The following is a 12,357-nucleotide window of genomic DNA, read 5'->3' on the forward strand; positions in this document are numbered from 1 at the left end:
AGGATATGCTATGCCTTCATTCACATACTGGAGTGAGCTGAAGTGGCATAGCATGGTGCTTCTATAACCACATAAAATACAAGAGAAGGCCTCATCTGGTAAGCCAGGTGTTCCTGGCTGTCTTCATTTCAACTAAGCAATGCATTCCTTGCAGCATAAAGTTGAAACAGCACTGACTCCGGTTAACATATTTCTCCTTCCTGAGGGTTTACCTACTTCAAACCTCTGAAGTGCTAGTCTCATTCATTACACAAGATGCTGCAGTACAGCCAGCCCTGCACAATTCTGGGCTTCCCCTCTCTGCCCTGCCCTTCCCTGTGCAAATGCAGGGGAGCAGTGGAGCAGGAATACTCTGTAAGGGCCTGAGCCCAGACACAGATGTATGTGCCAGACCAATGGGCAGGAATATAAGGGGAACAGCCACATACGGACTCAGCTCTTCCTCACAAGCCATGACCCAGCCACCTGCTCTACCAGGACCTGCAATGACCAGGAGGTTAAGCCTCCAAAGGTCTCCATTAACTGCCTTTGCCCTGAGGTACAAGAGAACACCATGTGGCAAAACACCGGTCAAAGGCCTCTTCAGAGCGCAGATTATCTTTTTGCATACTTGCAAAGCTCCTAGATCTGGCAGGCATTGGCTGGCTAGTGGCCATTTGCAGGAGGCCTGAATACACTGCCCTCATTAAGCACAGCAAGAAATGGGTGGCTTCCAACGTAATCCTTGTTCTGCATACCAATGTTTCTTTTAGGCTCTTCAGTTCTCTTCCTGGCCACAAGAGACAAGCTTATCCCAAAATCTGGTTGTTAGAGGTACTTAGCCCATGCCATCAAACCTCATAGAGCAACTTCCAGTAAAGTCCCTCAGTTGAGTATTTCTGTCTCACACACTGGCTTAGGGCACTTAGGAGTTGAGTGAAAAGCTCTGGATTCACATTCTGCCTTCCTCTGTGCTGTTTCCTGGAGCTGGCACTTCCCTGCTCAGCAACAGCTGTGACCCAAACCCCATGCCAGGAGAATGCCAGCACTGCTGAGCTGTGAAATTAGGGTCTGGCTGCACTGCTGATGTGCTAATTAAGAACAGAAACAAGTTCCAGGAGAAAAGTAACAAGTATGTAGTCCTGAGCATATCTACCGGAATCAAACATCTTGCCCACATACAGGATGAACAACCGTGTAGCCAAAACAATGGGACAAAAAAAATGTTCTGCCATCAGGGCAGCTCAACACAGAACTCCACCTGACTCCTGCTCCTTTGCCTTTGTTTCAGCAAGGGCTACTTATCGCAGCACAGCTCCAGGTTGATGCTCCACAAGACAGAAAATAAAGACAATGAATAAAGCCACCAGGAAGTTCAGCACAGGAATGTCTTTCTGAAGTAGAGGACGGGTGATCACAAAAACTTATTTTGCTGACAGTTCTTTCTGTAAACCTGACATGTCACCCGCTGCACCTTCTGTAACACCACACAGCAGGGCACACATGTCCAGCTGGATTAGTTGTACAGAAGCATCTGCTCTGTGCAAATTTCATTTGATAAAGATCCTTTCTCTGGGACTTTAAATCCCTTAGGGAGGAAGAAGTTTTGACAGCATTTTGTTCTGCCTTACCACAGCCACGGGTCAGCCTGCTGAGAGCAATCAAAGCTAGTTCATTGTCCTGCTTAGGAAAGGTCAGCACACAAGGGAAGGACTTATTCTCCACAGAGGTTAAAAACCACCGGTGCTCCGCCCCAGCAAAGTGGTAGAAAAATATGCAGCGAAACAGAACTCATCAGGACAAACAGGGAAGACTTCCCTTAAAACCGTCCAAGTTCCCTGAGGCAAACTACACCACCAAGACAGATTAGGATTTCCACACATTTCTCAAATAGCTCTGCAGTGTATTCCCACTTCTGCTTGTTTTTGGGGGTATTTTGTTTGTTTACTACAGGCACTGCCAGTAATTTTAACTGAGGATGAGGACTTTCTTTCAAACAGGTCAGATTTATTTTGACATTGCAAGAGACAGGGGCAAAGACCTTCCTGATGCCAAAGACGACAATATCCACTGCTCTCTCCTCATCCATCAGGCTGACCATTTCATTGCAAGAGCTTGTCAAGTCCGTCAAGCATGACTTCCCCTTGGTGAACACATTGATGATAAGGTCTACTGATGTTGATATACACATAGACCCTGGAAAGGGTTTCCAGGATTAGCTGCTCCATCCGTTTTGGAAATTGTAACCCACCTTCTAAGTTAGCAGCTTCAGAAACCTAGACATTGTTATCACATGACTACTTCCTATGTAGTCAGGAGAAATTCTGCAGTGAAAAAGACAACAGACATTCCTTTCTCAGTACAAATGCACATTCCCATTGCTGAACCTGTCAGTCCTTGAGGGATTATATAAAAATCATAAAGGTCAACTATAAAATTTGGCTGCTCTCTGCCAGGTGGGAAGTAATTAAACTAAACAATGGGTCCAAAGAAGACATGACACATGACATCTCGTGGCTTTCTGATGCAAGCCACACTACCCAAAACCATATATAAAGACACTGGCCATCCATGCATCGCTACTGCCAGAGCCAGGGGACTCCATCTGATCCACTGAGCAGCCACTCAACATGCAGCCCAAAGGTAACACAGATCCTTGGCTCTTAGCTGTGCTACGTTGCAGGCGGGTGCTGGAGCAGGTTGAACAGACAGGCTGTGGGCCCTCACCACAGGAGAGGTTCTGACCCCACCTGGACACAGTTCTGGACAAACCTGATCCTGCTTAAGGGGCCCGGGTGTGGGAAGGGGTGAACTCCATCAGCTCCAGAGGTCCCTCAGCCTTTCTGTGAGGCTGCAAAGAAACAGCTCCTGGTGAAGACCACTCAAAGCAACACCCTTTAATTACCGTGACTGCTCACATCAGCAGATTAAACATAGGGCTGGCACTTGAGGGCACCCCACGTGGTGCACACAGCTCGTGCTGCCCCGTTTTTCTGTCTCTCCACTCAGAGACAGCCCCACTGCTCCTCTACTTCCCCCCTTCAGCCAAAAGCTGAAGCAGCTCTGCTTGCTGTCTGCTTCACAGGAGTCTCTCTCAAAATGAAGTTCCTGCTGCTCTCCTGCATTCTGAGCACACTCCTTGCTGTCACCAACGCGGTAAGTACTGAACAAAAATACACGGGCACCCAGCGTGGGAAATCTCAGCACTGTCAGCTGGAAATTACATGGCCTGGATCTGGCAGGACAGCCTCAAGAACACCAGTGGCTGTTACATGACTAAATGTATTTACGGTATCCCCATTCTAGATTTCCAGGTTAAGATTAAACCCATCTCGTTCATGCAAGAAAAAAAAACAAACAACAAAACCAAACAGCAAGCTCATGCCCAGCCCATCAACAAAGTCCTCATTCCATCAGCACAGATTTCAGATGACAATCTTTCAGACCCTGAAGAACAATTTCCCTTTTCAGATGTAGCATTCTAACAGGACACGTTGAATTAAAAAATACGTGTGCTTTAAAAACCCAAATTAAGTACCTGATACTGTTATTATCAACAAAAATAAACAACAAACCTCAAGTACAATGAATTAAGCTTTGCTCAAAAAATAAAATAAAATAAAAATAAAAATCATACTTCTACAGCAGCAGGTTGACAGCAATGAAAGCTCCGGCAGCTCAGAAGAGGTAAGCACTCTGTTTCTCAGTTAATGAAACACACCAGCTCTGACATTCAGATTTACCTGGAGGGGTTGGTACTGAACTGGCAAACACTGACACACAGTGTCTCTCCTTTCACAGTCCTCACAACAAGGAAGGGGCATTTTCTGGCCTTTTAATCCCATTCTTCGCTCCTTCCAGCGACACCACAGGGGTGATCCACCATCTGTTTCACTGCAAGTCTGAGGTAAGCCATCCAACTCGTCGTACAAGACACAAGCCTACAGTAAGCTCTACCACTACATGTGCCTACTTCACTTGCATTATTCTAATCATACAATAAACAGTCTTTAGAGAAAGTTTTCCTTCCAGGAACACCACACGGCTCTTGGAAGCAGAGCAGCTTTTATGTCTCATTCAGCATGGTACTTACAGAGTTTTTATTTTTCTGTTTTCACCTTTAGTACTCTATGCTAATGCAAGCACTTCATGTGGAAGGAAAACCCATGCTACTTTGACTCAGCACAGCACAGCACAGCTAGCTCTATCCTCAGCCAACAGCAGCTGCCCAGTCACCTCCCATGCACGGAGCACAGCCTGCTCTCCAGGCAGTATTCCAAAGCCAGTGATGCTGCCAGGCACACGCCTCACACCCTGTGTCAATGAACAGACTAAGGCCACTAATGCTATTGCTTCTAACCTACAACTCTGTTCTCATTCTGTAGATACCTATCTGGACAAGCAAGGCTGCCTCCTGTGAAATACTGCTGCCTCCTGATCATTTTCTGCTTCCTCCAGCTCCTCAATGCTTTTGTCAGCAGTGCTCTGACAGCAAAGAACAGCTATGAGGTTCCTGTGGCTTACCAGTGTGGGTCACAGTGAATAATTCTCCCTATCCTTGTCTGCTCACTTTCTAAGTGTGAATAAATGCTAGGCATCAAGTAACCACAATTTCTTAATCATTTCTTAAGGACAAATATTTCTACTTCACTTCAGTGACTTCATTGTCAGCAGAACAGCGACGGCACTCTTGCAGTAGCTGTGCCCTCGCGACCTGGGCTCTCTCAAGGCTCCATCCCGTGCTTTTGACGGCTGATGTAGCACACACACATCGCTGCCACAGCAGCACCCACCCTCTCCTAGCTATGATTTTAGGATGGTTTGTATGTAAACAAAACACGTGACCACATCCGAGAGCCCATCGCCCTCTCATTGGTTGGAGCCCGGCCAATCAACGGCCCCACCGCTCCGTCGGCCGCGCCCCGCCCCCTGCTCACATCGCGCTCCCGATTGGCTGCTCTCCTGCGCCCCGTCGCCCGGCGGGGCCGCGTGCATCGAGCTGTCCCTTTCGTGCGGAGCGGTCGCAAGATGAACCCCGCGCTGGAGCTGCTGCTGTTCCTGGGCACGCTGCTGTACGCCTACGCGGAGGCGCTGGTGAAGCTGCTGCTGCCCGCCAGGAGGAAGGCCGTCCGCGGGGAGCTGGTGCTGGTCACGGGCGCTGCCCGCGGCTTGGGCAGGGCTACGGCCCGCGAGTTCGCCCTGCTCCAGAGCCGCCTGGTGCTGTGGGACGTCGAGGCGGTGAGGCCGGGCCCGCAGTGCAGCTCAACGGGCTGTACCGAGGCCGCGGCGCTCGAGTCACGCGTGTGTCCTTCCTCCCACAGCACGGCCTCAAGGAGACTGCAGAGGAATGCAGAAGGTTGGGAGCCACCGTTCACACCTTTGTGGTGGACTGCAGCAAAAGGGAGGAGATCTACAGCGCTGCCGAGAAGGTAGGGGAAGCAGGCACGTATTACCTAAGCATGCTTTGGATTGAGAAAGGCTGGAAAACAGCACCCGAGGTGTCCCACTCAATTTGTGCAAGCCTCTGCGAATCTCCCCTCTTTTTGCTGCTGTGCATGCATACCTTCAGCTACTGCAGCCTGTCCCATCCTCCTCTGGGAGCTTTTGTCCTTCTGAGCTCACGCTTCAGACTTTAGACCCTGCAACCAAACTTCCTCATACTGGCTTGCTGAGAAACAGACATGGAAACGTGAACTGCACTTTCCTAACTGCAATAAAATAACTGCAAGAATTACTTGCTACTCACAGCCGTGCACTTTGTGTGTTAACAAGTCATATTCACCTATATGTCTTCTTGTCCAAAAGGTGAAAAAGGACATCGGTGATGTCTCCATCCTGGTGAATAATGCTGGTGTGATCGCAGCTGCCGACCTGCTCTCCACCCAGGACCACCAAGTTGAGAAGACGTTTGAAGTGAACATTCTTGCTCACATCTGGGTAAGGGTCTCCAGCACATTCATGCCTCCATGAGCATTATTAGGGATATGTGTTTAGACCAACAGTTGTTGAAAAATGCAGGCAAATCAAGCAGGAGAGAACTGCTCACATAATGTGAAGTGTTTTGGTTTTGATCAGCTGGCCCCCAAGAGATGACAGCATTTGGTATGTGGAGCTAGGCATGGGGCAGGGCAGGCTGCTAGCTCCTAGCCGTGCCACATGGTGAGGCCTGACCCAGCCTCTCCCTGCCTGCCACCATCACCTCAGCCAGTGTTCAGGGCTTCATCCTGAAGCATTTTGTACCTGTCTCATTGCTGGCTCCTCGCACTGCTTTAATCCCATCCTGTGGCTGGCCTGCTGCTGTCTGCAAGTGCCACCTCACCTCATCTCCTGCAGAGCTTCTCCCAGCTCTCTACCAGCAGCCTATGTGGAGGTGGTGCAGCTAGGACATCTCTGAGCTGGGCTTTTGGCTCCTTGGCACTCTGGCAGCCTGACCCCGGGGACAGGCCACCTTTAAGCAGCATTCTTAGTATCAAAGAATTTCTGGGGTACTGCAAATCACGTGTGTGCTGGGGAGCGATGTTGCTAGCGTCACTGCTGACAAGTGAAATTAAAAAGCAGGTGAGAAGCACCATGAACCTCACCTTGTGTTGATACCTGACTGCTGAAATAGTCCTTAGAGAAATCAGGTTAAAGAACACACCAGCTGGAGGGAGAATGGGCGTTACCATGGCTCTCAAGATCTACCTAGCATTAAGAAAAGCCTTAGTCACTTAATCACATGTATGTGGGAACAGAGTTGAACACACTGAAGACATTGCTCTTTTCCTCCTCCCCCAACCCTTTCCCTGACCCTTGTTCTAAATCCCATCAAGACAACAAGAGCTTTTCTGCCAACAATGATGAACAACAACCACGGTCACATTGTCACAGTGGCTTCTGCAGCAGGTCATTTTGTAACTCCTTTCATGGTGGCTTATTGGTAAGTGACTTCAAAATCAGCTCTCTCCATTTCTTATCTTTAATTGTCTTCTCCACCAGCAAACACAGAGGGGAAATAAATACACTCAGTAAGCTTCTTCCAGAGGAGAAAGACAACCTGCAACACCCAGGGCACAAGGACTTGTGGGGATGCCCACTGGTTGACTTGTTAGCTCTGACTGAATCAGGAACAACACTTCAATGAAAGACTAATAATGTAATAAACTAATGAAATCTATTTGTTTTTTCTTCCCCATCACTGATCCAGACTTTGGTGAAAAAGGTATCCACTTTCCTTCTTCTTAGAATAACATAGTGTTCTTGTGAGTTTCTGTAGCCATAAGAAAAACTACTACTTGTTGATTTGCTTTTACCATCTTTTTTCTTCTTAATTTTACAGACTTAGGCCATGATTGTTTTCTTTCCTGTAGTAAGGAATGCTGCACATCACAATGTCTGCTCATTTTAGCTTTCAAAAAGAGAAACATCAGACTTATGCATGCCAATTAATGTTTCTTAAGACTGCTCTGACTGTTCACTACTACAATTGCCTAGATACTCCACATCCACAAGCAGCAACATGTATTTTAGGAAAAGACTGTTAGACAGCAAGAGTTAGAACGAGTCCCTGCCTTGCCACTGTTTCCCTCACTAGTCAGTACTGCATGTTCTCTCAGCCCCTTTCCATTTCTGTCAGGCTGGAAATAACATCCATGCCTTCTGATTTCTGCTTTTCTCCTCCACCAGTTCAAGCAAGTTTGCTGCAGTTGGATTTCATAAAGCTCTAACAGACGAGCTGTCTTCCCTGGGAAAGGATGGAATAAAAACAACATGTCTCTGTCCAGTTTTTATAAACACTGGATTTGTCAAAAACCCCAGTATGAGGTAATGATCAAAACTTAGCAATGTGTATTTGCCCCTGCTCCACATCTGTTATCCAGACTGAGTATATATCCCACATAGCAGTTGTCCTTTATTTACCTGACTTGGTGCACATGTGAAGCATCCTACTTCATATTCACCTGCTGCCCATGTTTTATTACTGCTGCTCTTACATAGATGCCTCCCTTTGATTTTAGGCTTGGAAAGATCTTGGAGGTTGATGAAGTTGTGAAGGCTCTGATGGAAGGAATACTGACCAACCAGAAAATGATTTTTGTTCCATCAAATCAACGCATTGCTTTACTTCTTGAATGGTATGTAACAACGTAAGGGATAACTGTGGGAGTGGACAAGCATGACACTTCATAGAATCACCAAAGTTGAAAAAGACCTCTAAGGTCTTTTCAGTCCAACTGTTCACATATCACCAATATTTCCCACTAACCACATCCCTCAGTATAGCATCTAAACATTTCTTGAACACGCTTGTAACATGCAATTCGATTTTGTGAAAGTTGAGCAGCTGTGGCACAAGGTTATAATGTATTGTTTCTTTCCAATGACAACAGCAGACACCATGAGGGTTTTGTTGAGTCTTTTTGTAGGTCATTATGATTCAATTTTCACACGAGCTGATGAGTGAAGAACTCAGATGCTCCACTGGCTGATAGGGATGCAGAAGGAGATCAAGGGATCACTTATCCATCACAAACAGAATTCCCCAGGGGCTTGCAAAGAATATTTTCTCAGAACCAACAGTCCCATTCAAGCTCCAGAAACAGTTAAGGAACTGCTGCTTTTTGGTGTTCACTTCTTCATGGCAACACCAGAGGCCTAGGTCACAAAGGCTGGGGATGCAGCTTGAGAAGGGTTCTGCTTCTTCCCTCTGCCACATGAAGCGAGATTTGTCCTCTCATACTTCTTAAGTCCAGCGTGGGTGCTCTGCTGGTGCTGTCCTTTCTCCACAGCTCTGATTTAAAAGCTGGATTTGCATCAAACCAACGACTTTACCACTTCAGTTAGCTTCTACAGTATCTCGGAACTTCATAGTAACTCATTCATGAAAGCCAGGAATCAGACAAAACTGATGACAGAGCGTAAAGAATCTTTTGCCTTCCCAAAATTCTCCATCAGCCAGATGAGGTTTAGAAAGCAAAGTTAATTCTTATTTCATTTTAAAGTACTTGCCTACATTCGACATTAAACCTGCAAGCAGTGATCCAGCCAACATCCTTTGCAGTAGATACCTGTCCTTGAAGTGATCACAGAAGGAGGAAGGTGCTGAACGGACTGGAGGTCAAGGTAGACAGTTATGAAGGCAATGGGCTTTTAGGAAGTACTCCCCAGACTTCAGTTCTGCTCTCAGTCTGATGTGAGCTTGCATTCTGTGCCCAGACGAGCTCCAGCCCCACCTGTGGTGCCACTTGCTCCAAAACATGAATTCTCATCCTAGGTTTAATTTCATGGGCTTTTTTTTTCCTTCCAGGTTGCTTCCAGAACGTGCCTTGAAGTATCTCAAAAAGCTGACTGATGTTAAGTTTGATGCAATCATCAGGCATGAAAGCAATCAGTGAAAAGCAAATTGTTTCTTATTTCCCCATGAAATGAGTGAAAGCAGAACATACGCTGAGTGTAGCACAGCAACTGATTCAGAGCAGAATTCAGATGGGTACTTCTTCCAAGCCTCTACTTCCCATCACACCTTAAGATTCATCCCACACCTGCAGCAGGAACAGATGCGCATAAAATGGAGTGTCAGCAGAGCAGAGATGCAGCTCTAGAAGTCAGAAGGACTGTTCTGGAATCTGCACAACTGCTTACATGAGTGTGGAGGAATTGCTGGAGTATAAATTAATGTGGTCTTATCACCAAGTAAAATTGTCTTGTGGGGAGGATTGCTTAAAGGTGGCCTGCTTCACCTCAATCTTTTAAGTTTAAAAAGTCTTGTACTGCACACAGTGTAATGCCTTTTTTTTTTGTTTTGTAGCAAGTACCTGAAATAATACAGCCTTCTAATCAAGCGTTACCTAAGTGTTGATTGTCCATTATGCACGAGCTCCACCAGCACAACTTGTACAGAACAAAAGCAGTTCTCTAATCAGAATGTGCCTCTCAGCAGTTACAGTTACAACCACATCCTACAGTTGCATTTTAGGTACAGTGTTAAGTAACACATGCCCTCTGCTGGTGTCATTTCTCAGATTACTTTTTGATGATTCCCAGATCAAATTTGAACACTGTCCTGTGAAACAAGCATAGTATTTCCTACAAATTCTTGGGTACCCTGTTCTGTTTCATGCTCACACAAAATGTGATTTATTCTGTAAGAATATGGAAGTGTGGCACTGTTTTTATCCTTACACTAGAAGGTAACTAGTCCTGCTGAATAAAACTGCTGTTTATCTGCTCCAGTATCAGGCTCCTCTGTTAGAAGGAAAACCAAGGCTGTGCTAAGCCTGAAAACCCCACATCTATGTGCCTAAGGTGAGCTGAAATGGAAGTCCCCACAGCTCCTATGCCTGTACAGAACATAAGAGAAGGCATCAACTGGGTATCCAGAGACATTCTGCTCTGTCTTCATTTCAGCTAATTAATGCACTCATTGCAATACAAATTTAAACCAGTACTGACACCAGTTAACACGCAGACTTCCATGCACCTATTTTTATCTATTCAAACAGCATGTTCAAGAGTGAGTGCATATCTATCCCACCCCCTCTGAAAGGCTGACCCTATTCATTACATTGGATGCTGCAGCACCACCAGCCTGGATGATTCTGGGCTTCTCCTTCGTGCTTTGCTTTTCCATGTACAGGTGGAGCAGCAGAGATGCTCCAGAGGAGAGAAACCTAACATTGCAGGTGTGTGGCATACAGCCCCATATGAGCCCAGTTCTTTCCCTCAAGCCAGCTCCACCAGGACCTGCAGTGACTCGGATGTTAATCCTTTAGAGTTCTGTATGAACACTTCACCCTATGTTACCACATGATGAAATTCCAATCAAAAACTTCTGTAGAGCACAGATTGAGTTTTTGCCTACTTCTGCTACTCCTGACTGTAGCAGACGTTCGCAGGCAAGTGGCCATTTGAGGGAGGCCTAAGAACCTGCCAGGTCAAGCAGAGCTAGAACTAAGCAGCTTCCAGTGTAATCCATGTTAATGTCCTGAGCAGTCGTACTGCAAACCTGGACTCTTCAGAAGATGGAGTTTCAGAAGATGAATGAAGTTTTAATCTGTCTCCACCTGCTCTTAGGCAGTTAATGGGCCTAAGTTTGTGCTGCTGACAGGCTAACAGGGAGAAAAGCTTCTTTTGCTGCTTATACAATCCTCATGGAACAGGACATTCAGGGTGGGGCAAAGTACCAGTTCCCGCACTAGGACATTTTGATTCTAGTTTGCGAATCCTGTGGCTGAGAAAGGGCTGTTCAATGTTCCATGTATGGAAAATAAGTAATGAAAAGTTATAAAACACTTCAGACTTCCACATGGATTGCATTTAAAAGCCAAATAAGCCAAATACTGTAAAACATTTGAGGAGCATGTTTTGAGCCGTGAAAGAAAGAGACGCCAACATAATACACGTGACTTATTTTTTTATCTGTTTTCCTTTTCTTGGAGGCAGTCCCAGAATAAGAGAAGGAGGTTTTTGTCTTGCAACTCCTTTGAAGTATGTTTTTTACGCTGCTCCTGCTTTTATTTGAACTGCATATTGCCACTTCTGCTTGGTGTACACGAACATAAGAGTGGATTTAAACCTTCATCCCATGAGCACCAATGTCAGAGAATCAAATTGTCAGGCCTCTTAGGCTCCTCAGTTTTTCTTCCTGGCCATAAGAGACAAGCTTATCCCAAAATCTGGTTGTTAGAGGTACTTAGCAGAAGCCTATGCCATCAAATCTCATACAGCAACATCCAGTAAAGCCCCTCAGTTGAGTATTTCTGTCTCACACACTGGATTAGGGCACTTATGAGTTGCGTGAGAAGCTCTGGATTCATGTTCTGCCTCCCTCTGAGCTATCTCCTAGAGCTGGCACTTCCCTGCCTCAGCCACAGCTCTGACCCAAGCCCCACGTCAGGAGGATGCCAGCACTGCTGAGCTGTGAAATTAGCATCTGGCTGCACTGCTGATGTGCTAATTAAGAACAGAAATTTTGTAGCCCTGAACATCTCCAGTGGAGTCTGACATTTTCCCTGTAGACAAGGCGAGTAACTGCAGCCAGAGCAGCAGGATGCACTATGGCCTCGACCTGATGACTGGAGCAATACTCACGATACTTTAATACTTGTTGGCAATACCAATATGCATGCAATCGTATAATATTTTAGGCAGCAGGTCAGAAAATTGAACTCCACATGCACAGAACCTCTGAACGGAACTCAGCAGTTCAGTTGAAAGGATTTTTTCTGCTGTCCCACCACCCTTAAATGTCCAAGATCACTGGCCATTGACGAACGCTGCAACACTGTCTACAAAACTCCTTTCTGAGGCAAGTTTCTGGTACACTAAAGCTTTCAAATGCTTTCAAGTCTGCATCTAGCCATACCTTTCGCTTTTGCCTAAGGAGATCCATTGCTTTTT

The 12,357-nt window shown here is 46.2% G+C and overlaps 1 protein-coding gene and 1 long non-coding RNA gene across 2 annotated transcripts; both read left to right on the plus strand.

Moving 5' to 3' along the window:
- Positions 1 to 2,544: 2,544 nt before the first annotated feature.
- On the plus strand, positions 2,545 to 4,584 carry LOC136048802 (uncharacterized). The gene is made up of 5 exons (XR_010622226.1): positions 2,545 to 2,622; positions 3,065 to 3,135; positions 3,625 to 3,666; positions 3,781 to 3,886; positions 4,365 to 4,584. It is a non-coding gene; the product is annotated as an uncharacterized LOC136048802 (long non-coding RNA).
- Positions 4,585 to 4,812: 228 nt separating this feature from the next.
- On the plus strand, positions 4,813 to 9,805 carry LOC136048804 (estradiol 17-beta-dehydrogenase 11-like). Its single transcript, XM_065736632.1, has 7 exons — positions 4,813 to 5,217; positions 5,301 to 5,408; positions 5,785 to 5,916; positions 6,792 to 6,898; positions 7,645 to 7,782; positions 7,977 to 8,093; positions 9,266 to 9,805. The coding sequence occupies exons 1-7, from the start codon at positions 5,008 to 5,010 to the stop codon at positions 9,351 to 9,353; spliced, it is 900 nt and encodes a 299-aa protein (XP_065592704.1). The 5' UTR covers positions 4,813 to 5,007; the 3' UTR covers positions 9,354 to 9,805.
- Positions 9,806 to 12,357: the final 2,552 nt, after the last annotated feature.

Source organism: Cyrtonyx montezumae, unplaced genomic scaffold (assembly GCF_038088225.1).
Source record: "Cyrtonyx montezumae isolate F1298 unplaced genomic scaffold, pur_monq_1.0 scaffold_2, whole genome shotgun sequence".
Classification (NCBI taxonomy): domain Eukaryota; kingdom Metazoa; phylum Chordata; class Aves; order Galliformes; family Odontophoridae; genus Cyrtonyx; species Cyrtonyx montezumae.